This window comes from Pleuronectes platessa, chromosome 5 (genome assembly GCF_947347685.1).
Source record: "Pleuronectes platessa chromosome 5, fPlePla1.1, whole genome shotgun sequence".
NCBI lineage: Eukaryota > Metazoa > Chordata > Actinopteri > Pleuronectiformes > Pleuronectidae > Pleuronectes > Pleuronectes platessa.
The window spans coordinates 19,590,809-19,617,672 of record NC_070630.1 but is presented as its reverse complement, the minus strand read 5'-3'; the positions used below and the strand labels follow the sequence as shown (position 1 = coordinate 19,617,672).

The 26,864-nt window shown below is 41.5% G+C and overlaps 1 protein-coding gene across 1 annotated transcript in view; it reads left to right on the top strand.

The window, feature by feature from the left end:
• The window catches only part of bcas3 (BCAS3 microtubule associated cell migration factor), a 296,065-nt gene that overhangs the window by 42,135 nt on the left and 227,066 nt on the right, over positions 1 to 26,864 (top strand). Inside the window, exons 13-15 of the mRNA XM_053422123.1 lie at positions 2,284 to 2,377; positions 17,840 to 17,973; positions 23,124 to 23,439. Coding sequence (XP_053278098.1) covers positions 2,284 to 2,377; positions 17,840 to 17,973; positions 23,124 to 23,439 — 544 coding nt within the window. The remainder of the gene's footprint in view (positions 1 to 2,283; positions 2,378 to 17,839; positions 17,974 to 23,123; positions 23,440 to 26,864) is intronic.

Sequence of the window (26,864 nt, the reverse complement as noted above, 5' to 3'; positions counted from 1 at the left end):
GTCAAAATGTCACTGATTCTCAACCCAGCTGGCATACAGAGATTCATTTGCACACAATCTACAAAAAACGTATAGAAATCTGAAATATTGCTCCGGAGCTTAGTTCTCAGTGAGCCTAGACCTGGGCACAATGAATATTCCTAGAGTTTATCAGTCTATCCGTACTCACAGTTTGAACCGTACCAGTTGCCTTCAACATAATTTCCTTAATGTCTACAAAAACGTTCAAATCTTTAATCCTAAGATTCTCCTGCAGCCACTCTAAACCATGATTAATCATACTGCAGTAGCTGTCACATTTTAAATGAGCCGTGTTAGCATACACAGCACAGTTTGTCGGTGATGTAGTCCCCACACACAGACTCCCTGCCCTCTCCGTCTCTCGTAGCAGGGCCTGTAGTCAGTGTTGTCTTATAAGCTAGACCTAAGCCTTCAGAAGCAGGCCTGCACTCTGTCACCGGCCGACACACTGTAACCATACACTGGCCATAAACACGGACTGGGCCAGGAAGGCAAGGAGCGGAAAGCTAGGAGTGGAGTAGAAATGGACGGTGATGGAGGTAGTGAGGGCGGGTTGGGAGAAAGACGAAAGGGGGGGGGGGGTTTCGGGTGTGATTTCTGGAGAACTGGGAAAGGCCGGGAATATGATAGAATATGTCAGCGTAGTAGTTCAGGATATTCTCATCTCCTGAAGCCTTTGAAAGTCCTTATTTGGAACAGCAGCTCCATGACGCACACACACCCACACCCACACACACACACACCCTCTCCTGTGTAACGGGCTTGGTTGTCTGGAGGACACTCTTGTTTCAAAGGGCTCCAGCAGGATTCCCTCACAGAACAACATTGTCTGCCTGCAGCGTAATAAAAGTGATCTGCTTCATGTCACCAGACTCTTTCCTTCATCCTATGCTCACATTTGTTTTCCTTTTTTTGCTGCTTATTTTCATGCTTGTAGTCGGAGATGAAGCCCTTTTAGATTGTAGAGAAAGTTTGTTGTTTGGACTCTAGTCGTGTGAAGTCAGTTAATGCTGACTTCACAAATGCAGTACTGAGGCCAAATGTAACTCTTTGTGTGTGTTCTCTCTCATTCTCATGCACAATGTGGCCTCATGTTTAGGACTAGGCTTATTTCTAATTTGGCTTTGTGGCAAAGGAGGCTGTCTGCCTGAACTCATCTTGGCTTTTGTTTGATCTGTCCCAATTTTGACAACGGATTTCGTACAGAGATTTGGGAGCAGCCTTAAAAGTGACAAACAATTTTCATTTTCTGGGGAAAGTGTCAGAAGTAGCAAGCCAATGTCAGCTGTGGCCAGTTTTTTCTTATTTACGGGAATACCCACTGTCGTGGGGTATTGTCAAACCCACATGTGAAAAGCCACATTATTGCCAAAGTAAATTTGTTCATATTCCTGTCTCCATTGTTGGACCACACCACATCCTCACTGGTCTCAGCACAGCCTTTTACTGAACAACCAACCCTAATAGGTTGTGATGTTTCATAATTTCTTCGGTGACGGCGGCGCATGCAGACCACATCCACACAAAATGAAAACAATGTCCAACTCTTTCTGCCCTTCCTAATTCTCTGACCAGCCAGCCAGAGCAGCTGAGCCCAACGTTAGTGTATGGTGTAAATTAAATAAAGGGAAGAGAGCCTGGATAAAAGTTGAGCTAGTTAGCTTGGACTTAAGGCTGTTCGTTTATCCAGCCCTCTACTGACTGATGTCCAGCTGCAGCAAAATGGAAAAGAAGAGGAGAGAATCAGGCTACATTCAAATAAAAGATCTCTGTCCACAAAAGCATTTTGGCTCCAAATCAGTTTGAATCCCTGTCCATACTAACACACCTGAAAAATAAGCTGAGCATGCATTTGTTGGTGTAAACAGAAAGGTTTGACTGGATATAAAGGGTTTACAAGATGCTAAATTATTAATTTCAATCTGCCCAGATGATTCACAAGCGGGTGGATGTTGTGGGCAGCATAAAGAGAGTGCATCTGCAATTTTGTAATTTTGTACTCTAAAATGAATCTCAAATCTAGAACTATATTCTAGCCACGAGAGGGCAATGGCACATTCAGAAATGAGTTGAACCTCCTGCTATTTAGCGGTGGTGTGATGTTGAAGAACACTGCTGTGGTGATGATATCAGAGCAAACCAAACTGTTAAGAGAAATCCTGCAGCTCAGGGGAAAGTCCCATTCTGGTTTAATGTGCATATTGTTAGAAAATGATTTTGACTTTCTTTCTGTGTGCGTGTGTGTGTGTGTGTACCCTACAGGTTGTGGTGAGTGAGGACTCTGACGGAGAGGGAGTGGTGGCTCACTTCCCAGCTCATGACAAACCCATATCCTGCATGCAATTCAACCCCAGTGGTAAGACACACTTGCGCACGAACACGCACAGGGGCACACACACACACACACACCCGCCCGCCCGCCCGCCCAAACACACAGATGGTTTTAGGAAGGAGCTGAAACAGTCTCTGCAAGTTCAGAAGACAGAAAGATGGTATTTATGTGAAATAAGCCTAATGTGTTAATTTACAGCTATCCAATTTATTATTTGGTTTCTGTAAAAAACTTACTCCTGAGAAAGAAGTGTTACTGAAAACTTAGACTCTGGATGACAGGCATGAATATCAATGTGTGATTCATTAATTAAGATACATATTTATTTAAAAATATAAAATGTGCAAATATCCAGTTTAATAGTGTTTGAAGGGCACCTCGATGTCTCTTTTGAGGCTCTAGTATCTTGTGACAGACTGAAGAGGGCAGTTCAAACTCATATTGTTTTCAGCCTGAGGTTTTTGGTCAACAGTGGAAGATTCTGACCGTGAGCAGTTAACTGTTTGGCTAATTTGACTAACCTTATGACTAAGTCATAAGGTTATAAGGTCATAACCAACCTTATGACTAAGGTTGGTTGTCAGCCCAAGGCACTGCACACAGTATGGCAGAAGCTGCAGCGTAACAGATGTGTAACATGTGTAACACATACATTATTATTTTTACAAAATGTATTTTATTTAATTTCTTCACATATTTGTTCCTGTTGTATTTGTCGGAGTTTCATACAAATATGGATTAACTACAGAGGATTAAGCAGAGTTTTTCTTCTCACTTTTACGATTTCACCCATTTCCTCCAGTTTTAGATATAGAGGTCAACGGAGTGACCACTCAGTACTTGAGTCAGCTGAAAAAAATCCAAAATATTTACTCTCTTCAACACTGGGCTGATGTTCTCAATGATTGAATGTATCAGTGTGAGTATTTAACTCAGGTATCTCCGTTCCCACTTTCGTAGCATCGCTGACCCCCACCTCCAAAAACGAAAGGGACAGTAGAGGCTTTGTCAGTGTGAACAGGCAACCTTGTCAGTTTGTATTGGATGTGATGGGTTGTGAATGTCCCTGATACTCCAGTAGTGTGTGTGTGTGTGTAAGCGCGTGTTCATGTACTACGTGGTGTGTGTTGTTTGTGCATGTGTGGTTAATAAAGGAGCTGTTGAGCGATGGCTCTCACCCCTTGACCTCCAGGCCCCAAGAATCCGTCACTTACCCAGACGTATGACTAAACTTCCCAGCTCCATCCAGGCAGGAGCAGGATGATATTGAAGACAAAGAGAGACAAAACGTGGTTGTTTGGACACCATCTTCTCCCAGTTCCCACCTCACCAGAAACATTAGTACAATTAATGATACAAAATCAGCTTAAAAGTGCACTGAAGTACTGGAACTGTTAAAAAGCAAGGTTATGATTCATGTCTACCAGTTGCAGTCTTTCCAGTTTCTTAAAAAACTAGAAAGGCATTCAAAGAATACATCTTCTCACCAAGGCTAACGCCCTATCTCAAAATGTTAAACAAGGTGGAACAAATAAATCTGGATCTGCTCCTTAAATCACAAAAAGTTAATGGGATCGCTATTTGCTTGGACCTCACCCTTCCACCAAGGTTTAGAGAAAATTGGATTTAGTAGTTTTTGTATAATCCTGGTAAGAGACAGTCTTTACCTCTGGATATTCACTACATTGAGAACATTGGAAATTCATATTGATTTGTTGCTCTAATACTGTGGCTTTCTTTCAGTTGCTTTGAATCACAGTCCACCACTGTATGGGATGTGATTTAATGTGGAGTTGAAACATTTGATAACAGGTTACGGTGTGTTGCTGAAGTAGCCGTTGGCATCTGAAGAATCATTAAAAGTACAATTAAATTGGAATTGTACAGTGTGAACTGTAAACTACATCAATACACATGATCATGTATTTTCTAGTTGATTTGCCCTGAAAAAATATGTTCCCACAAAAATCCGTCTAAGTGGTGGAGATTTGAAGCACATTCCAAATTATATCTGAAGCTAATATGAGGCTTTGTTGGTCACACTAATTAGAATGATTAGATATCTTCCACAGTCTTTTGACTGCAACGATTTTATTTTTCCATCACAGCTAAGCAAGGGGAGACTGTCCAGGGAAGCACAAAAAAGACAGAGCAAAACAAACCAATGAATTAATGTTGCAACATTTTTGAGGTGGAGAGTTAAGACCAAAGTGCCTTTGTCCTCATTTCTGGTTGTCATTGTGTCATCAGTGACATTCATGTGTTTCTCCTTTTTCCCTTTAACACCCAGGCCAGGGCTCCACATGAATGCACTCTCAGCAGCATCAAACAGCTCAGTACATCCAGTACGGTTAGTTTCAGTGTATTGTGAAAAGCTGAGTCAGGGAGTTGACAGATTCCCCCGTGACATTTTCCACACGGCACAGTCAGCTTCAGAATTCCAAACACACTTTTAATCTTTCTGACTCATTTACTCTGAGCCACATCTAAATCACTAATAAATGTTTAAATTACAACCAAAGGCAGCGCCACAAGTGTAGCCCGAAAACACAGATTTCCCTCCTCTTCGGTTACAGCTAGGGCATGTAATGAGATTAGAACGAATCTTAACAGAGGCCGAGTAACTCCTCTTTTCCACTGTTGTGAGTCCAGGACTCCTTTCATCATTGTTTATTCTTTTATCCATTTTCATTTCTGAGCTGCCTGGTGTGGACTGTCCCATAATTACAGGCCTCTTGATTTGATCAGAACCCAAATCCTGAGCGATGCCTTCATTGGTCTGGCTCTACACGAAGTGAGGGGAAGTGCCTTTCACTGAGCTACCTTCCTGGCCCGACTGAGGCTCCCTTCACAGTGGTCAAGCTCAACATGGCAGCAACCCGACGGATAGACTTACCAGGGAACAATGATATGACTCAAACAGAGCCTGGAAAGCCCAGAAGTTTTGGCTGGGAAGAGTTATGTAAGAAACCCCAGTGGCTTGTGTGTGTTGGAGGCTCTACAGAGGGCGGACCGGTGGCCGCCAGCTCTTGGTGTGGCGGCTGGCGCTCTGCAGCGCTTCGCTGGATGTGTGGATCTATTCCTAGTGGTGTAATTAGAGGGACGCAGATGAAGTGCAGTGGCAAAGCACTCTCTTTAACAGCTGCAGTGTGTGTGTGCTTGTTTTCTTTCTCGTCTCGTCCTCTTCACTTGTCCTTAACGATCCTTGACTTGATTAATAGGTACGATGCCAAGGTCAAAATACACTCACGTTTTGATGGCAGATTGTCCAACAGCTTGGGCATTTCTTTTGACTGCGAGTGGCACTAGATGGAGTGATTGATCCAGCAACCATGGAAGGCCACACCCTCCGGGTTTTATTCTCTTTCTCTTCAGTCCTACTCGGGCTGATGAGCATCAAGTGCTTTACATGCAGTTATAGAAGAAGTATCCGGATACAGAGTAAAAGTAGCGACACTACAACATAAACATTTTCATTACAAGTTGTACTCCTGCATGTAGAAACATTCCTTAATCAAGATTGCATAGAGTTTTAGTTTTAGAAGACACGTATATGTAAATATCAGTAAAAATATTGGGTATGGAAAGCAGCTCATGTTAGGGTGTTGAATTATAAGTTGATGCACTAATGTGGGAGCAGTATTTTAATATTATTGTGGAGTTCATAAAACTTTATAAACGGTTGAGTATTTAAATGCAGTAAAATACATCACATTTTAAAATGCTAATGACAGCTTATAGCGAACAGTGTCTTGTCCATCTACCCAAATCCAAAACGTTTAAAAAGTTCAGTAGCACTAATGATTGATAACTCTGGTCCATGACTAATAAAAATGCATCGGGCTACTCCTTATTTATACATGAAGACAAATTCATACAATGAGAAATTCCCCTTTTATGTAAAGAGTTGAATTTATCAAGGGGCTTTAAATTTCTAATTATAGCTATCTATTCAATGCAAAATAGGGTAGAGGTTTAAAGTAGCAGAACAATGCTGAAGACGTAGCAGTATAAGTAGCCCAAACATGTCCAGGGCCTTTATTGATTTAGTTACTAGTTTCCCTCATAGCCAACAAGCGACCTGTTACACTAACGTAAGCTACAAATGGGTTTTGTCAGGCAGCCCTACAGTATGTTCATATAATATGAAATAGTTTTTCCAATATCCAGTAACACATAACCAGACACATAGTCTCGGTCTGGTCAGAGGAAAGATCCTCTTTATGTGAGTCGGTTGCCATCACTTTTCCTGAAAACATATCTCACTGCCTCTACTTTTAACCATGAGCCAGTCAAATCATTTGTGTTTGAACTGGTGAAGTTAGACCCTTGTGCTGTGTACACTCTTATTCGTTCCCCCCTTTTTTCAGTCTCACAAAAACCCATTAGTCCGCCACAGATTCACAGCTTGATTTTTTTGGTGCAGCCATCTAAATGTTCTGAATATGGAAGTTTTGAATACCCGATCAAAGCCAGGAGTAATGGCAGATGAATCAAGACTAAATCTCTCTCCACACGGAACTGTCCCATAAACCATATCCCTGATTTAGTAACAGGCCGGTCTAATGACTAGCCTGGCCCGTTGAGCCTGACCATTGAGGCAGCTGTGCCATGAAGGCAGCTCTCCGTGGTGTAATAACTCCGTCTCTCCATCTCACTGATGTGTGAAAGAAGCCAGGCCGTCGCTGAAGAACCCGAGACCCACACGCACATGTTGAACACGAGGGGAATTCCCGCACACAAGCGGCTCCACTCGGCCACACATTTATAGCCACACATTCGGTATAGATTGAGTTGTGTCTTCACACCAAGACAGTAATTAGCACTCACAGCCTGCACTGATGTAATTTACAGCAGCAGCTTCTTCCATTATTTTTTACTGGGGACACCATGGGTTGTTCCTCTGGCTCTGAATTTTACTTTGACCATTGTTGTTGGGTAATCATAATGATGAGGTAAATCATTATGTCTCTGTTTTTAGTGGCGTGATGAATCTGTCCTTGTTAAAGAAGTTGTCAGAGCGCAGACTTGTTGCTCGGCTGTGTATGCTGCCGTGCCAGCAGAGACAGAGAGGGCAAGGAAGTACTTAAACACTGTATTTTCCATTCATTTTGATATGAATTTGTCTGTTGACATGATGTGGCTTTTTTCAAATAAATCAATATTAAGAAATAACATGAATAAATAAACATTTCCATTTTTGGGGGATGAACTATTAAAGCACGTCTTCAACTAAGAACTTGCTCTGATTGTTTTTTGCATGATAACAGTATGAAGCAGATATTAATCACTAACTTGCTAGCGAGCATTCTTCCGTCTACCAAGTAAATGATTTTAGTTGTTTCTGAATTACTTTTCATCAACCAGAAGCCATCCACAGAAATTGTCCTTGTTGGGCACAAATGTATATTTTTACATAAGGAATATCTATGTTTGCACATAATGGCTAGAAATGTGTATATAACTTTATTGTCTTGTATGGGTTACCCCATCTACAGTTTCTCTCTGAGAGAGGGGGAACACCAGTCTTCTGCATTGATATTTACCTCTGTCAAGGAGCTTTTGTTATCACCCCTTTCCGTTAGTCTGTTGGTTTGGTTATTAGAAGCACGATAACGCAAAACTAATGGACTGATTTACACACAACTCGGGGGGGGGGGGTGAAGAATGAGTCAGGGATTGGTGGGGATGTGATCCAGGGGCCACATCCAGGAGTTTTGTAAGACTTTCTTCAACACTGATTTCTCAGGGAATAATTCATGGATCTTAGATGCTTTCTACATGAGTGTGTAATTTGGTGCAGATTGGTTTAAATAAAGTGCACTAACAGGCCTTCTTAGAGGTAAGAGTTCTACTGAGTCCCATTCTAGTGTTAAATATTACTTGTTTGAACATATGGTCAAAGTATTGAGTAATATTTAGTATCTGGTATCTGGAATCTGATTGTAATTCTGATCAAGTCGTCCTGCTTCAAAAAGGTTTTATGGACCTATTGTAATCATATCATATTTTTTAAATGTTGCACTGGACAAACGTCGAGTTTATTCATTTGACAATACAAATCCAAAAAGCGTCTCCATGAAAAGCAGAGGTGATGTCATTGTACATTTTCTGAATCTTTGCTTATTAAACCATCACATGGCAGAACTGAAAGGGAGTTTATTTTTCCTCTGTTGCCTTTGTGGACGTCTGTGTGACTGCAGTGTAAACAGCTTTACAGCTAGATAGGAAACATGATGGTACAAAATCATGCAGTGCCAGACTGTCTAACTCTGGTTATCAAAACGACCACTAAACTTGTAGGAGATGTCAGACATGTCTGCTGCTTGTGAAGTGCAGCCCACGGCCACAACAGAGACCTCACCACATGTGTCCTCCTCCAAGAGGGGCTGATATCATCCTCTGACAGTGTGAAGCGCTGAATAAACAAATATCCATAAAACCGACACAAATGTATGTTAATGCATATTGACAGCAGATTATTTACAGTAAGCTGTTGGGATCAAGAAAGCAAAATTAAATACAATTTTGTCTGGTAATAAAAAGTTATGAAAAGCAAATGCATTGGTTATGCATCATGATGCTAACTTTTTTATACTTTAATATTACATTTCATAATGACCTCATCATGGTATCCTTTAATATCGTATGATTGATTTAACTTTATAAGATGAAGTTAATGTTATCGGTTGCAATAGTTACTGCATTACTACACTGTAATATGTTTATTTATGACTTCATGGTGATGTCATGATGATGTCACTGCTACAATATGAACATTCATTATTTGTTTTATTTATTTTACCTTCAGGTTGTCAGTCCTCACATATTTGGAAAAATGCATAATGTAATTAAAAATGTTTTACTTCTTCATGACATCACATATCGTATGATATGAATGGGGGAATAATTCTGATCAATATATACTAAGGATTGTCCTTGAATTATTTCCAGAGATTTTGGAAAATGTGCTTTTCATTCACATTTTGTTGACCTTGACCTTTGAGCACATTTGTAACTTCTTTACAGTCTGTGTGTAGGTGGGTGGCATGGTGGGGAATATGTCTCCTGTTCCCATTGAGGACTGGTTTGCTTGTATCAGCAGCAGTGTCCATGGAAGTAATTTAGAAATTATTGACATGGTCTAAAAATCCACATGTACAAATAAAACATACAATAATTTGAAGTGTAAATTGCACCAGTAGGCAAAGCTTGCCATGTGTATTTTACACTTAAATTCAAAGTGGATTTGTGGAAAAATATCTTCTGACAAATCTGCTATCTGGTAACGACCCGTGTGCCAGTATGATCAAAAGGGTTTACCCCCCCCCCCCCAACAACACCCTTCCAACCCAACCCAAAATAGTGCAGGCTGGTGAGGTGACTGTGGCTTAGTGGTCATGCAGTGCTATACAATTATATATATTATCATTACAAAAGGAGGAGATGTAAATAACTAAGAGGGGGGAGGGGGTTCTCACTGACACATTTTCCAAAATAGGTTTTGTATTATTAGAATGTGATACATTCAATATAAAATTCACAAAGTCTAAAACAGCTGTAACAGCAGATTATTATGTGTTCAGGGAGCCAGCATGAAGTCAGGCAAGGACTCGCAAAAACCTCTGCAGCATATGCACCCAATGAGAAGCCTTTTTCATAGGAATGAATGGGGCACCATCATAGAGCATGTTATCCAAATTACTTAATACATCCGTTATGTTATCCCCTTGGGAGAATTCGATTTCACTACATTTTCTTTTTCCAGACGATCTGGTGTAAGAAGTCCGTCATTGTAGTCAGATGGTGGTGCTAGTGTAAAGTGCCAAAATCTGTGAAATAGTTCATCCTCCGATCTGCCCGTCGGACTTATTTTTCTCTATAAGAATGTTGACATGTGTTCTTCTCTAGTAGAGACGTCAATATGTTGTGCTCCTATCCACAATCGTTTTCAACAGTAGGTAAATGGTCTTTATCACACTCCAATGTAGTGGGAAGCAGATGATTAGTTATGTATTTGTTCAAATCGGTAATTCCTTCCTGTGGGCATTAAATGGAGGCCCACAAGACGAATCATGACAATATAATGGTGATAATTGTTGGCAAATACTGTATATTTATTACTATTTAGAATTTAGCGGTGGCTGTATACAACTACATTACAGTGTCTTAAATAAATAACTTATAAAATGTCTATGTTCTTTTTATTAATGCTAAATAAAGCTGCTTTACATGTTAACTATAAAGGAAATAATAGGTGTTTGGTATTCTTCTGTCAAAGAAAATATTTTTTCGTACTGCAGAGTCGTTACTGTTTTAAGACTCTTCCAGCCACTTGCTGTGCACGTTGCAGGTCACTGTTGGAATCTCATGACTATTAATTTGGCTTAATTTTTACAAAGTGACAAAATAATTGTACTATAACAAAATTGAGTTTGAAACTGCAAAAATGCAGACATTGTTCAAAAGCCTAAATTCTAATTAGATGAATTTACTCACACAGCCTAAAGGGAAATGATCGGTTCATTTCTTTCCTTTTCTTCACACTCAATGCAGTTTTTCCCCCTCTTCTAAATCAATGGACAATTGATGCACTGTGAAATCTTACCTATGACCGGCTGGCTGTGAAACTTTAAAGGGATTCCATTAGTTAACAGAAATGAACACTGGGAATTTAAAAAGAGACCATGCAAATGCAATGAGCTTACCTCTCCAGCCTCACTGTCTGCTTGTTTGCTCACTAAGGAGATTAAGTGCTGCCCATTGTCCCGATGTCTTTATCATGAGATTGTGATTGGGAGCAATTTGCTTTGGGGCTTTTTAAACATGGCATCAAAAGAGGCCTGGTGTTAAAGTTCTCTCTAAGCTGCTGTGAGAACATGTTTGTCCCGTGTTATCCAACCAAAGACAGAAAACAATATAAAAGTATTAGGATTGACTGGGATTTTGGATTATCACCAGTAAATTGGGATTGTGGCTTTATTGGACAAACTCGTTCAGGTGACGTAGGGTCTGAGGCTTCCTTCACATTTTTAAACCCATGTGCAGCCTGGAAATGCTGCATTGAACCCGTCGATGGGCGTTCTGTTGTACGGTGAGATTTCAACAGTTCCTGCAGGAAGTGTGCCAATATGTAAATGCTCCATAAAAACAGACTTAAGTTGTGAACAAGCCTGGAGCTCTGCCCTGAGAGCAGTCACGCTTTGTGAACTTGACCGATACGCTGCCTGCCCCATGTATGTCGGCATGACTTTAAAGGCCGGCCAGTTTTACCCTGTTAAAAAAGCTGGCCTTCCAACATAGTAATATCAAACTAATGACTTTTCAGTTAGGTTAGCCACACACACACACACACACACACCTTTTTTCATATCTATTAATATCTAAGTGCTCACAGGTGGTCCGCCTGTGAAGTGCACAGAATAACACAACCCTTGGTTTCAGCCCGCTGTACATCAAATGAACCGTAAGCACCTTTCCCCTTTTTTCCTGTTTTTCTTTTCAGCCTTCACCCTCCCTTCACCCCCACCCCAGTCCTTCCTATACCTTCCCCTTCTCTCTGGGTTCCTTTCCTCTGTGGAATGAAGTGTGGATGAGGTTGAGAGATTCAAGAAAATTGGGAGAAACCTGTTTAACCCCTTGACATCTTTGTAGCTTATGTCATTTTGTCTTTTCCTAATGATACACAACAAGTTGCTGAGATAAGGGCAGTGTCACAATATTGCTAAAAAATAAGCCAGGGTAGGAAACATGAGCCGTCAGATGTTCACACCGGTTGTTAACCAATCCTAAGTGCCGTCTATCGTTAAACTTCATTGGCTGCCTACCTGGTTCAGCATTAATCTTAAATTCTTGTCATGGTTGTTATCACACACAGTTTTCCTGCGCAGTGAGGGGTGGTTACCAACTTCTGCATTGAAGCCATTTTCACCAAAGTGGTTTAGCTTCTATGACCAAATGCTATTGGCTTGTTTTCACCTTGTCTAAGTACTTGTTTCCTGCCCTTGTGGTTTTGTTGTAGCAGCATTGCCATGTTTCCAGATTTGAGCAAGTCCTTTTGTAAGGACAGTGCTTTAATAAATGATAGAAATGATGAGCAATATTTCAAAATCAGGTTGTTGTCAACACGTATAGTGACCAATACTGTATAATGTTATGATATTTTTTAAACCTCATATGCTGTTATCTGCACAAAGCAAGAAGAACATCACTCCATTAAGAATCCAAATTCTCATCGTAAAGTAAAACTATTTTGAGTTGATATGAAAATAAAAAAACGAATATCTAGTCAGACTGCCGCTCTCTATTATATTAGAGGTTGTTGACTGTGGCCTAGTGTTTCTGAGTAACCCCTATGCTTACCCTGCTGCTAAGTGGAAAGAAAACCGCTCCTATACTAGTGTTGTGCTGCGGTGGTAAGAGGATTAGTATGGTACTCTCCTTCCTTCAACTAGCACTGCAGAACTTGCAGTGGTTATGGAAACACATCTTTAACTGTTCCTGTCTAACCATAATAACATTTTATAGCTTGAAGGCCAAACTTAAAGTACTTCATTTAGTGTTTTGTAGAAGCCCCCTGTGCAGAAATCTTCGCTTGACTTCTTCCTAGGTAAGTCTCAATAAGCTTTGGACACCTGAACTTTGGCAGCACATCCCATTCTTTTTTACAGATCCTCTCAAACTCCGTCAGATGTAGGGGTAGTGTCTGTGAACGGCCTTCTTCAGATCTATCCAAGTGATATTCTGATTGGTTCAAGTCTGTGCTTTAAGTCATTGTCTTGTTGAAAGGTGAATCCTGCCCTTCTCTCTGGTCACTTCTCTGGAGCAGGTTTTCTTTATTCGTTTTCTATTCGTGCCACTGGGTCACCCCAGAGCAACATTCTATCCCCAGCATGCATCCCCTTCAATGTGGGGATGGTATTAACCAAGTGATGAGCAGTACCCCAGTGTTTGCCAGACATAGTTTTGCCAAAATGGTTCAGTTTTTGATTCTTTGTCCTCATGCTCCCAGAGTCATTTAAAAGTTTATGGGATCTATTAGCAGTAATTAGACTTAATAATCAGGATTTAGTGTAATGTATAATCACCTTAGAATCACTGGGTTTTTATTACCTCAGAATGAGCCCCTTTTATCTTTATAGGGAGCCTGTTTTCCTCCATAGAGCTTTCCATGTTGCATCTCCATGTTGCTAAAGTAAGGAAGAAAGGACAAACACAACTTTGCCTTTAGACAGGAGCTTTCCTCATGTAGGTTACCTAAAGGTTACACAGTGTATGGCAGCCTTCAGGTTGGTGAGGCGGGCCACAGTGGGGGAGCGTTTTGTGAGAGATAGTAAGTTGGTTGCAATCTGCAGCCCCACCGCTGCATGTCACTAAATCCTACTCACTGGACCTTGAACTGCTGTTTGGCAAACTCAAAGTGAGCCGTCATGTGCTTTTGATTCAAAGTGGTTTCCATCTAACCACGCTACCATGAAGGCCTGGTTGATGAAACACTGGTTAGGTAGTAATCCTTCCGATAGGCTCTTCCTTCTGTGCAGAGCTCTGTGATCATCGGGCTGCTGGGTGGGCAGCCAACTGTAGGAACAGTCCTTGTGGTTCCAAACCTTCTTCCACATCATAATGATTGAGGCCATCGAGCTCCCGGGAACACTCGGAGCATTGCAGTTTTATCTCAGAGGTCTCCAGAGCGCTTCTTGGACTTCATGGCTTGTTTTTTTGCCTTGAACTACTGTATGTTCAATCAAATGAGTCTGTAAGGTGACTTTAATCATATTCCGAATGCACAATACACACAACAACACAATTTATCAACACAACACAGAATCAAAGATCAACACAGAATCCTATTGGCTATTATTTGACTTTATCATTATAATATTGTGAGGAGGGGCTGTAACAATGATAGAGTGTAAATTTATAAAAGTAAACTTTTGAAGCTATTATATTATATCTGCCGGCATATGTGTAAGTACATACAGAAGGACACATGGAGTCTTTTCCTTATTCTCCAATAGGCAGCCATGAAGACAAAGCCCTGTCTTACGATGGATAGTCTGTCATTTGTGCGTTGGGCAAATTTGCTCTGAAGTTTATGCATCCTGGTAACAGCAAAGCTATCTGAATCCCCCAAGTGCTCCATCTTGTAGGCTTTATGCCTTCCACATGGTTATAATTTGACATTTTCTCTATTTTCAAAGCTTTTTTGGAGCCCAGTGTTGTTAATTAAAAAGTGGACTAGTTTTGTTGTGGCCTTTTGTGTTGCCAAGTAGGGAAATCACAGCCTACTTTGTTGCTCTCTCCATTTCTTTCTCTGCTTTCCTCTCTCCCTCTCTCCTCTGCTCCCTTGTCCCATCTGCCTTTGTCAAGAATAAAGCTAGCCCAACCACTTTGTAAATGAAACATCCTCCCACTATTAATGGGATTGAGCAGATGTTTTGTGTTTGGATGGTCAGAGATGGGACAGTAAACCCTGCAGCAAAACAAAACAAAAAAGATTTTGGGCCACAAAAAAAACATAAAGCAAAAGCAGATATTTATGGAAATGATTATATCACTTCCCTCATGTCCCACACAGCGGCATGTCTCGCGCACATGGCAAATTAGAGGTCATCCCTTCCACTTTAGCGCATGTCTATGTGCGTGTGCCAGTGATTTTGGTACTAAAACATCGTAAATAACACTGTAACCCCTGGGACAAGGTGTTATAAATAGGACGTGTCAAACCCTGCTCCGGCCAACCTCTGGTTTCCCCGAAACCCTTTCTTTTCACCCGCCATGCGGCTCAGCTACTTTTTAATTTGGCCTTCCCGCGGGCTAACCAACTGACGCCTCTCGGTGAGGCCCTCTGTATTTCAACAACGCCGCAAAAGCCCCAGTGCTCGGGCACTCGCACTCACAAAGCGCTCCAGCCTTTCTAAGCTGTTACTTTTTTGGAGCCCAGACTCTACCATCAGCAGAAGAGAAATGCTGGCTCTGGCCTGAAACCAGCGGCCAAGTCTCATCTGTCAGAAATCCCAGGGGCCAGACTCTCCAGCCACTGGGTGGGCGGGGCCCGTCCAAAACACGGAGAGGAGGAAGAAAGAAAGAGCGGGGTGTAGGGGAGAAAAGGTTCGAGATCGAGAGGAAGCTCCCAGATAAACAGGCCGCAGCGCCTCAACTCCTAATCACCCTGCGCTTCCGTTTCCAGACTCTATAATTAGAAGGGCCCCGTCCCTTTTTTCTCTGTATTCCCAGTTGACGCAAATGCTTCTTGTGGCTTGGCACCTCATTTGGGGCGTGGGTTTTCAAGAGTTTACAGGCCCTGGGCCTGAGCTCTCTGGCTTTCTGGTCGCTCTGATACAGCATGAATAGCTAACCACTGTCTTAAAGCACACTTCACTTGGCTTCTCTCCTGCTTTCTTCCCTCCACCTCTGATAATCTTCATGACCCCATCGCTCATCCACCCTGTACCTCCCTCATTCCACCTCTTCATCATCTTTAAATATAACTGTTCCTCAGTCAAACACAAGTCATAAAAAAAATAAACCTTTCAACTCTGAGTAAATGTGCAAAATTTTGTTGCAACCTTGGCTTGTTTTTCCAGAGAGGGAGTGTTTTCCATCTCCCTCGCACGTGTTGCTGAATCCTTTTAATCTCGTGCCATTCCAGCCTCCTCTTTTCACATTTGACATACCACCCAATAAAGCCCGGCCACTAATTAAAACCTACTGTAGCCACCACATAAAAGATTCCATGGGGAAAAACTCAGAGGAAAATTACTAATTACTTTAATATCATTTATGTCTGGTAGTCGTCAAAAAGTCCGAGGTTTGGACATACTTTTCAAATCTTACACTCTGTATCAGCCATGCGTTTCCAACATTTTGAGTTACTGCCTGATGTACAGATTTGTTTGTAACATCTCATCCAGAGGGCTTCTGGGGATGGGTTTTGGGCTGTGCTTTGAAAAGAACTGCTTCTTTTTTTTCTCTCTCAGTTGAGCCAGTTTAGATCTGGGTTTGTTCTGGTGTGGTTTGTTGAGCATGTTGTTTATGGTGAGGGCCTATACTTTCTGGAGTTTGATGAGCTTCAAATAAAACGGGACCAAATGAATGGGCCTGTCAGCAGGGGTTACACTTGTGCCGAGCTGAGGTTCAAGTGTGTCGGCGAATCTGTACGAGCGCACACACATGCACACCCATAGCCGTGCACAGGGACATGGATTCTCTCTTTTAGAGACACTCATCATGTTGTCTGTCCTGGAAGGAGCACACGACGCGAGCCTTGCTTTTAACCACACCGGGCGGCCATGTGATGGAAGGCTGCGTTTTATGACAGCGGCAAACGATAGCTGGTTTTATTTTAATGGCCTGGTGTGTTTGTTATAAAGGCACGGTAATTCTGTCATGACTTGTAGCTTGGGTCCTGCACAGTTGGTAGTGTTGGCTGCCTTCATGTAAGCTGCTGGAGTCCAGCACAGATTAAATATTTTGGTTGGCCTGACTCTGTATCGATTTAGCAGCATATCAGCGGAAACCTCACACTGGCACAATTTAGAGTATCTTAAGTCAAGTGTGCATTTTTTGTTTAATCTGGATTTTGCTTAATGAAATAAATTAAAATGTTTCTACTAAAATAATGGGAGTCACATTGGAGGATATACAGAGGAGTGAAAATGACTGAGTGGTCTCAAACCCCACTGATTTGATTCAACAAATTCAACTTACAGCTTTGTTCTTTGATATGAGATATTATTTTTGTAAGTGATGTTGAAAGGTGCTCTCAAATGAAAGGATGATTACACTACATTACATTGCTTTGGTAAGGCAAATGCAAACTAGAAATGATGCTGGCATTAACAGCCAATGTATTGTTGTGGGTATTTTCTTTCATGTAATTTTGCCTCAGGGATTTTGTATGACAATTTAATGGAGATAGATCATCAGAGGCTGATAAATAATGAATTTTAGTTGTTAGAAATTAAAATAAATAAAAAAATAATGCATTTAATAATAATAATAATAATAATAATACAAATGTAGTTCAAGATTATCTTTCGTTGGCCATGATCTTTCAAACTCTACTCACCGTATTTGCTACTTTCAATAAATGTCTAGTTTACAAGCACAATTTGAAATGACCTTGATGGTGTCATCAAGAGCCAATCAAGACAAACTGTTTTGTATTACTATTTTATGTTCAGCTTGAATGAAAGCTTAGAGATACTGCACATCGATAAATCTGCATGAGTTTTCATCGGTTGTTATAATCTCGATTGGCACACAGAATGCTTTCAAATTTACTGTGATTATAGTGAAAAATACAGTAACGACAAATCAGCATGCAGTAGAGGGATAAATAGACTACATAAGCGTGTAAACTACACATACAATACTGATATTAGGGCATGATGATGGAGCAAATATGCAGGAGCAATCGTGAGCATGATAACCTCTTAATACTGGTAAGGTTTGCCAATGTTAATGACTGTATCTTCATTGTAGGATTGCTGCTGGTGACCACCGACACTCTAGGCCATGATTTCCACGTCTTCCAGATCCTCACCCATCCGTGGGCGTCCTCACAGAGTGCCGTCCACCATCTCTACACCCTGCATCGTGGGGAAACTGAGGCCAAGGTCTGAAACACAAACACACACACGCCGGACACACACACACACACACACACACACAGACTACAGTTGATGTAGCACATTTTTCAACAAAACTTTCATTTAAAAATAAGTTCTTAATATTGTGAATTATCAGATCGGAACCTGCATCTCAACAAAAACTGATTCCTACTTTTACTCATGATTCTAATAATCAATGCTTTGATAATGTGTCCACCCATGTGCGTCAGAGAACCAATTTTTGATACGAAACAATATTTAATGACCAGTTTTGTTTTGGAGAGGAGGAGAGCTCTCTGGATAATTTGGCTTCTGTTTAATATCTCTTGAACAATGAACACTGAAAGAACTCTTCACCTAAAACAAGCTGAGCTGACGTTAGCAGGAGCTTTAGCTAACAAACCACAACCCCGCCTGATGTCATGTGTTGACGTACTGCTGATGAAAAACCTTAAAAAACAACTTGCAGATTTTAAACGTGAAACTGCTTTATTCAGTATTAGTACCGGATTTAATCACTGAGTCCTTTTGTTTTGGGGACGGGCAGACCTCTGTGGGTAATTTGCCTCCCGCTGAAAACCTCCTGTACAAAGAGTTGTTTAACAATAAAGTCCCACTTCCCCATACACAGCTGGCTACTATTTTCACCCAGCTGGACATTGTATGCTCTGTTGAAAACCCTGAGTGATTGAAATCACACTTATTCTGAAGATGTGTTTTCCATGTTTGTCTATTCAGATGGGACTGAGTATGAATTATGATTAAAATCTAAGTATAATTCAGGAACACTTTATAGTGGAAAGTAATCTTTTCACTAACTTAGATGTTGGTGGCCTAGGGTCAAAGGTCAAGGTAACAGTGACCTCTCAATGCATAAGTTATACTTTGAGGAAACTTCTTCATATTTGACACAAACCTGCCCTTGGCCTTAACCCACTTATTACCTCTTATGAAATTTCCTTCATGACAAATATGAGTCTAGACAAGCTGCAAATGTTTTTGTGTTTTTACTGAAAGTGCTTCTAAGAGGGTTAGGGATAGAACAAATATGAAAATTGTGATTTAAATGAATTGCTAATCTCGTTGAAATTAGACCTTTCATTTATGTATAAATGCTTCTTCTTGACTTACATTCAAAAATGACATTAAACTGACTTTGGCAACTGTTGACATTTTGTAATACCTCTTGGAAAAATGTTATATAACAGGGGACTTATTTAGATCATCAGGTAAACAGACTAGTTTTAGATTTTTTAAAAAGACATCATGATCTTAAATTATACTCATAGTCTGTAAATGCAGTCCTCCTCTTTTAAGGGAAGATATTTTGCGCCTCCTTTAATCTTCCCAGTGCTGCTGAAACCTTGCAGTCAGAAATGCTTACTCAACAAAACTACTTCAGGCCTTGTTCGGTTCAGGATTATTGACGGGGAAAACACACTATCACACACACACACACTCTCACAGCCTGCCTGTAGTTAATGTATGACCGAACGCCAGGTCCGCTGACCGGCTGCACACTGAGCCTGCTTTGATCCAACCTATTGTAAACAGCGAATGCTGGCCTCAGCCTAGTGCTTGGGCCAGAGGTTATCACCACACTCTCTCAAACACACACAGACAGTGACACACACAGACACACACTCTGACACACACTGGAGAGTGATAAAGTCTTCAGTGAGGTGGGTGGAGAGACGCCTTATCTGTCTCCAGTGGCCAAACATGCGGCTGGCTGTCAGTGACCCGAGGCCAGGTAAACAGACCTGTAGCTGATAACAGCTGTAAGGGGCTGAATGAGGACCAGAATGTGGATGAGCTCGGCCAAACTGGACAGCTCTAGTCCCAGGGGTTAGAGCGATGACACTGTGATTCTGCTTAGCCTTGCAGCCATTCAGCATCAGGTGGGATTCCAGTGATTCCAGCAGTTTATCAAGGCCAATGGCATCAGTGCATTTACAGTATATGTAACTGGGCTGCTACTGGCTTTCTGTAAGAGCCTCATTTCGACATTTGTAAGACATAATAGAAACCTAGGTTGGTTTGCACAAAATAACTTTTTCAGCATTTTTGTACAGCACTAAAACATCACAAAGAGGCACATTGTTCAAAATATTTCGAAATAATAAAATAAAAACTCTCCCGGTGAAAAAGCGGATTCATACATGTAGAAGACATAGACGAAGATGTCAAGAGTGTCGGGAGCTGTTAGAATGATCACGTGATCTCAGCAGCGGAGGTTATATGTCACTTCCTGTCACTGTCTGCTGCAACCGGCTGCTCCGCCTCTCGCCTGGAAAAATGCGGAGGATTTGATGGTGTTTTGAACGCGTCTTTACCTCCCACTGTGTTGTGCATGTGTGAAGGGCCAACTACGGGTGAAGTCCAGCCAATTCTCCGGATGTTACCCGTAGGTCAGGTCTGAAAACGGCTGAAGTTTTGACTGCTTTAATCCAATATATCTGCCTCTATTTCTGGTTTTGACTCATCAAAAGTTGGAATTTATAAATTCAAGTCGGGGTCTTGGCATTTGCAACTTATTTGGTGTTATGTAAATTCTGTAACAGGTATTTAATAAGTCAAAATAAGTGTCATCCATTATATGAATGGTTGACTGAACCAAAATCTGCCATACTGAAAGTGAGCTATTGATGGGCTATCAAACAGTATGAAGCGCTGTAGTGCAGACACTTGAGTTTTGTTTGCCCGTGTCTGTCTGGCCATCTTTGTCACATTCTTGTTCTTGTCTGTTGAACGGAGCCGATGTCACAGAGATAGTTGGACACATTACACATGCCTTCTTGGCATCACCCTGACTGTCAAGGATGTCATCGGAAACACTGTGCACAAAGACAGGAGGGGGGGGAACTTTCCAGCCTCTCTGGAATGCTACCTCCGCACCGACACATGCCTGGGACTGCGCTCACTTACATTCCACCTTTTTAAGATAACATTTGGCCACTGTCTAATATCTGCGTGGCCACACTATGACTGTACAATCGGAGCCATCCTTCAGGTAAACCCCCTGCCTGATAATTCAACACTAAAGTCAAGTCATCCATTTACAGTGGGAGCTCTGACAGGTCAATTATGGCCAATTATGAGCCACACAATGTAGCCCTTTCTCATCTCCAAGGCATCACTAATCTGCCACAGCAGAGGTCAGGCCTCCTCTTTCACTCATCTTTGTGAAGTAAAGTAACCGTCTGGTATGCAGAGGACACCCCATTAACTGTCATTGCTGGGGACAATTACCGCGTCTGACCTGGCAAAAGATTAGAAAGGCCTGCAGGTACGGAGCTGTCCGTCTGACTGCGGGACTATCTTGCTGGCTGAAGAGTTGGACATTCCTCGTCTTCACTTTCTCCTGGACCTTCTCCTTTCACTTTTCTCCGGTCCCGTCCACTTTTAAGCCTTCTTTTTAATGTCGAAAGATGGATGCCGTTTCAGCACACTATCCCCTCATCAGTATGTCACCTCGGTTCCTTTGTGCTTTTTCGTTTTCTTTCTCCCACTCTCCTTTGCTTGTGTTGTCTCCTGCAGCCTATCTGTCTGGTTTCCTGTATGTCAAACATGCCCAGAGAGATCCTATCTCCCCAAGTGTCTGCTCCCTAACTAACAAAGGACGCCAGCAGCTCTTTAGTTTTTTTTTCTCAGCCATCTCAAGTAAAACCAAACAAGCTCGCATCACATTGTCACCTGTGCCAAAAGCTATTGTCCGAACCCTTCACGCTGGTTAACCTTTGTCATGCACTCTGAATGATGTGTTTATCCGTGTGATAAACAGTAAAGTTCGATGCTGTTTATTCCCATTGTGCATATTTCTCTGTGTTGAGTAGTGAAGAAAATGATACAGTAAGTTTTGTGCTTGATTTAAAAAACCGGTGTAGGAAGGCTAAATGGAGCTGCCAAAACCAAATCTGGACCAAGCATGTGAGCATAAGTGAGCATGTCTACTGCTGGTTACAATGTCCTGCCAGGAGGAACTGTAGTCATCTATACTGGAATTTGCAAACAATGAGTTGAAACCTAACTTGCAGATTATAATCCCAGATTTGCCCGTTTGGGTCCTTGTGGTTTCCTTTCAGACGCTTATTTGTAGAACATGCTTTGCATTTGTCAATCCTCTTTCCTACACGTTCTTACTAAATCGTTGAACTATACTTTAGCATGACAGGACAGATGCCTGTGTTGCTAACATCAATTTAACCTTTCACATAATGTTGTACACATTATCAACTGGGTTGTCCAATACAAAAATGTCAAATTGTTGTACATTTATAGTGGCCTATACTGACTTTCACTTCCGTAAGATACAATCGCCCTTTTACTTCTCAGATTCAATTATTAACTTTGTACATGGGGAGACGGTATTAATTCAACCTCTCACTCAGTGACTGCTTTATTTTTCTTTCAATCTCTTCATTTGAATTAAGATCCCTGATACAGGTGGAAACAGGTTTCTCACACCAAGTAAACTTGACCTTATTAAAGCCATTCGAATGAACTTCAAAGCATCTACTGTCTCTACATGTCATCTAAAGGGACTATTTGTAAGATTCTGCTCCTACTACATATCCAAAATTAGCATTAATGGGAGTTCAGATCTTTCCTTTGTGCATTGAGTTGTGTTTCAGTGCAAAGCATCACCAGGTAAATGTTTGTATTGCCTTGGCTGATCAGTTTATATCTTTGCCCTGTTATGAATTTGTTCATTCTAAATAATTAGTAATGCTGTCTTTGTATTTTGTAGTTTCATGTTTCCTAGGCATCATGGTTTGACTAAATGAACTATAAACTGATCTGTGCATGTGTCCGAGGGCAAACCCTGGGTCAAAAACAATTAGATTAAAAACATGAGCTATTAGCTGCTTTACTCCTGAAATGTTATTATCACTGTTTGGGCCTTAACAAATTATGACAGTTGTAAATGAGAACATAAGAATTAAGACACTTTTACGTTAACAAGTTTAGGCAATGGATCTTCAATTAACATGTGAATATAATGAAATGAAGAATTTAAACTCATTAGCATGGGAACGAGCAGAGTTAATAGAAGTGATTCCATCCTTCATCAGTTCTGCACATTCTCTCTTTCATCCTCCTCCTACAACCATCCTCTGTCCTCTGATCTCTGTACCTGTTCTGTCTCTGTCCAGGTCCAGGACATCTGTTTCAGCCCGGATAGTCGCTGGGTAGCAATCAGCACCCTTCGCGGCACAACCCACGTCTTCCCCATCAACCCCTACGGGGGTGCACCCTGTGCGCGGACACACATGTCCCCGCGGGTGGTCAACCGGATGTCTCGCTTTCAAAAGAGCGCCGGCCTGGAGGAGATTGAGCAGGAGCTGAACAGGGCGGCTGCGCTAGGTGGCATCGGAGGAGGTGGTTGCATTCTGGGCGGAGGAGGCATCGGGGGCCGCTGTAGTCCCATACCAGGAATGTCCAGCAGCCCCTCGGGGTCTCCGCTGCACGGTGGGTTTACTCATCTTGTTGTTTTTGCTCGTAGTGAATATACACGAAGGAGGCTACCTGGAAGTGTGGGGAAATGATGGCATGTAATGATTCACCCAAAGATCCACCTAAAAACCCTGTTGATTGTCAGTCCTGATTTTACAAAACTAGTGATAAACACGGGCTGATCCTCTTCAAAACTCACCTTGCACTGGAAAATACTCCCCATGGTCATTTAGCTGTGACAGTTAATTCATCACATTGAGTCTTTGTGATGTATTTCCAAAAAGTTTCAGGAGGGATTCCTGTCCTCAGAACAACTGATGGTCATCAACTCACTCAACAAAATATATACAGTTAATTTTTTTTATATTTAAGCAACTGATTTAAGGCAGTTGATAAAACTTTTTTACCATCTTATTGGAGATAATGATAGTTAACCGGCATGGGCTGGAAATTACAGACTCATTCATGAATTATTGGGTCATAAAAAGTCAACAAGTAGTGTGACATGTCTCATTGTGCGTCAGTAGCCTTAGGGGACATATTGTGATGGTTTAGTGGAACGATTAGCAGCAATGATATTGAACTTAGAAAGCTGGAAACCCTGACACCAGAGAAGCTGGAACAGAAGGGAGAGTAACTACTTGCTGATACATGTTCTGTTAACGGACTAATTAATGAACCAACACTAGTAGACAAGTTATGAAACTGAAAAAATACAACCTCTTTATGAAATGAATTATTCACGGTTTTATTATTATATTTGTGGATCCTAGGGGCAGATATGTTGTCAGCAGCTGACAGATCAGATCCATCATATCTTCATACAGTCAATAGAGCAATTACACATTGTAAACAAGAGTCCTTATGGTGTAGACCCAGTTAGTGTACAGTCATCTTACCAGAACAGTATGGCTGTGGTTAAGTTGTATTTTAAACATCATTTTTACCTGATACAGCCTGATTGGTGCTGGACTGTTAATATATGTCAGCGAGGACAAGTGAAGCCAACCGTGTGTGTGTGTGTGCGTGTGTGTGTGTGTTTCCAGTGACTGGTCATCTCAGTAGCTCTTTTCCAGGGACTCTGATCTGTCTGCCACAACCTTGTTTGTCAAACACCATTGCAGGCAGCCTTGCACTGTCTGTGTGACCCTAGCTGACATAGACACACACTGGTAAACACACACTCCAGTCAGCTGCACCGCTTGACCCCCGAGGTGTGACTCAGTGTAAAATATCACAGTTCTCATTATTCAGGCGTTTCCAGGAATATCCTTGAGCTTAGGGTCAGGTTCAGAGCTTGATAAACACTTCAGAGAACCAAATAGCTGGAATTTGACCGGACACAGATTCGACATATTGTAGTAGGATATATTCTACTTATAAGCTTTTTTCTTGGCTTTATTTAAATGGAAACCAGATTTCTAACCCTTCAAAATGCTCTAACGATTTAGGATGAAATAGTCTTATTTGGGGTGAGAGTGTCAGGAAAGGTTGAGATATACAAATGATCTTTTTAGATATAACTTATCTTATTAAACATACACCTTTAGATTTAGTCATTTTTCCCTATTTTACCCACACAGACTTGTCGGTTCATACCAAGAATGTGGACTTACTATCAAACCCAGATCAGATTGAGGCTTGTGATTGACTTTCACTCTAAATCTCCCGGCTTGGGAAACAAATTAATGTTATTTTCCCAATATGAAATAATCGTGATAGAAAACTGACAAAATATACTTTTCCCATGAGCGGTTCCCAGGCTCCAAGTGTCCATAGGAGCCCAAAAAGGTGACGGAAGATGCTGGGATCAGGGGGGGGTCAGGGTCAAGTCATATTGTTTTTTGCCTGCCCCCAAAATTTGCACTCCACCCCCAGCAACACACACACACACACACACTGTCTCTCTTGAAAAATGGCACCCAAGCTTCCTATTTCCTTCTTGTCTTCCTTGTCTAGACCCAAACCCCTCTGTAACCCCTACACTAAAATACGCACACACACACACACACACACACACACACACATTCCTCCACACTGAGAGTGAAAAATAGGCCATCAAACATTAAAAGGATGTCTGACTTTGGAGAGTCGCCGCTCCACGATGAGAGACGGAGAGGGACAGGTACATCAAAGTGGAAGGGGAGGTGAAAGTGAGTGAGCAAAGTAATGAGGTGCAATTGAGAAAAATGAGGGAGAGATAGAGCAGGGGAAGGGGAGGAGGGAGGCCGGCCCGGGGAGAGAGAGAGAGAGAGAGAGATAAGTTTGTAGTAGCAGCGCTGAAAGCCAGGGACTCCAGGAGCGTGCTCGTAAATCACACTTTTGTTTCAAAGGAGAGCATTAGGGCCACCTGTCAACAATTAGTCCTCACAGTGATACCTTGCTGAGTATGCGTGCATGTGTATGCATGTGCACTTGAAGTAGATATACACCATCTCTTTCCAGACTTTTAATGGTTTTTAATGTTCCAATCTGAAAAGGTTCAAATCCCGGATCACAGTTGAGTAGTAGTGAAGAGTTGCTCGGACCCTTCAGGAGCAAATTGCTGGTTTTCATAACTCTTAATATCTCACAGTGTATAATGTAGTCCACAGGAAATTGAAGTCAGGTTTCACACCGCTTTCATCAAGGTGTTAATTCAAACCATACGGACACTACCTGGCTGATAAAAGGTCCCTTACTGTGTGAACTATGAGGCATAGTTCACATGGTGTGTACTCGTAGTGGTGCAGTCTCTCAGTCTGACACTTAAAAAGTGCAGCATGTTACACTGACCTTTGCTTATATTGTGAAATGAGACTCTGTGTCTGAGAGACTAACAAGATAAAATACATGTACCTGCATATTTTCTACCTCACTACAAAAAAAAAACTTCGACAAAAAACAACAGAATAATGTGTGAGTTGGGGGTTGTGTTGAATGTTTAAAGGTAGAGTTCATCCATGTATTATGGAAATGTAGATCATTAAAAAGCTGCCAATATTATACAATATTTAAAATGTGCACAAACAAAAAAAAATTGTTTATCCTTTGACATGTTCTCAACGACCCACCCACAGAAAACTGCTGATTTAGAGTAATCTGGGCAAAATTTACAGATATATGATTTATTCCAAATCTAGGAGGTAATGAGATATGGATTCAGATGGTAATAATGCCGGAGTTTATGCAGGAGAGCAACAAGCTTGTAATGTACACACAGGTTTTCACAACCCTCTGACCTGCATTACTCACTTCTCCCTGCAAGTTGGGGTTACTAGAGGCTTTTCCATGGCCTGCGCATAAAATCCGGAGAATTCAGTTTGCCTTTCACACATGCACAACACAGCGGGAGGTTCTCTGCACAGACGCGTTCAGCAGACAGCGGCAGGAAGTGACATATTTATTCTGCTGCAGGGATCACGGGATGTTATTTACAGCACGTCTACACCAGCGTTGCA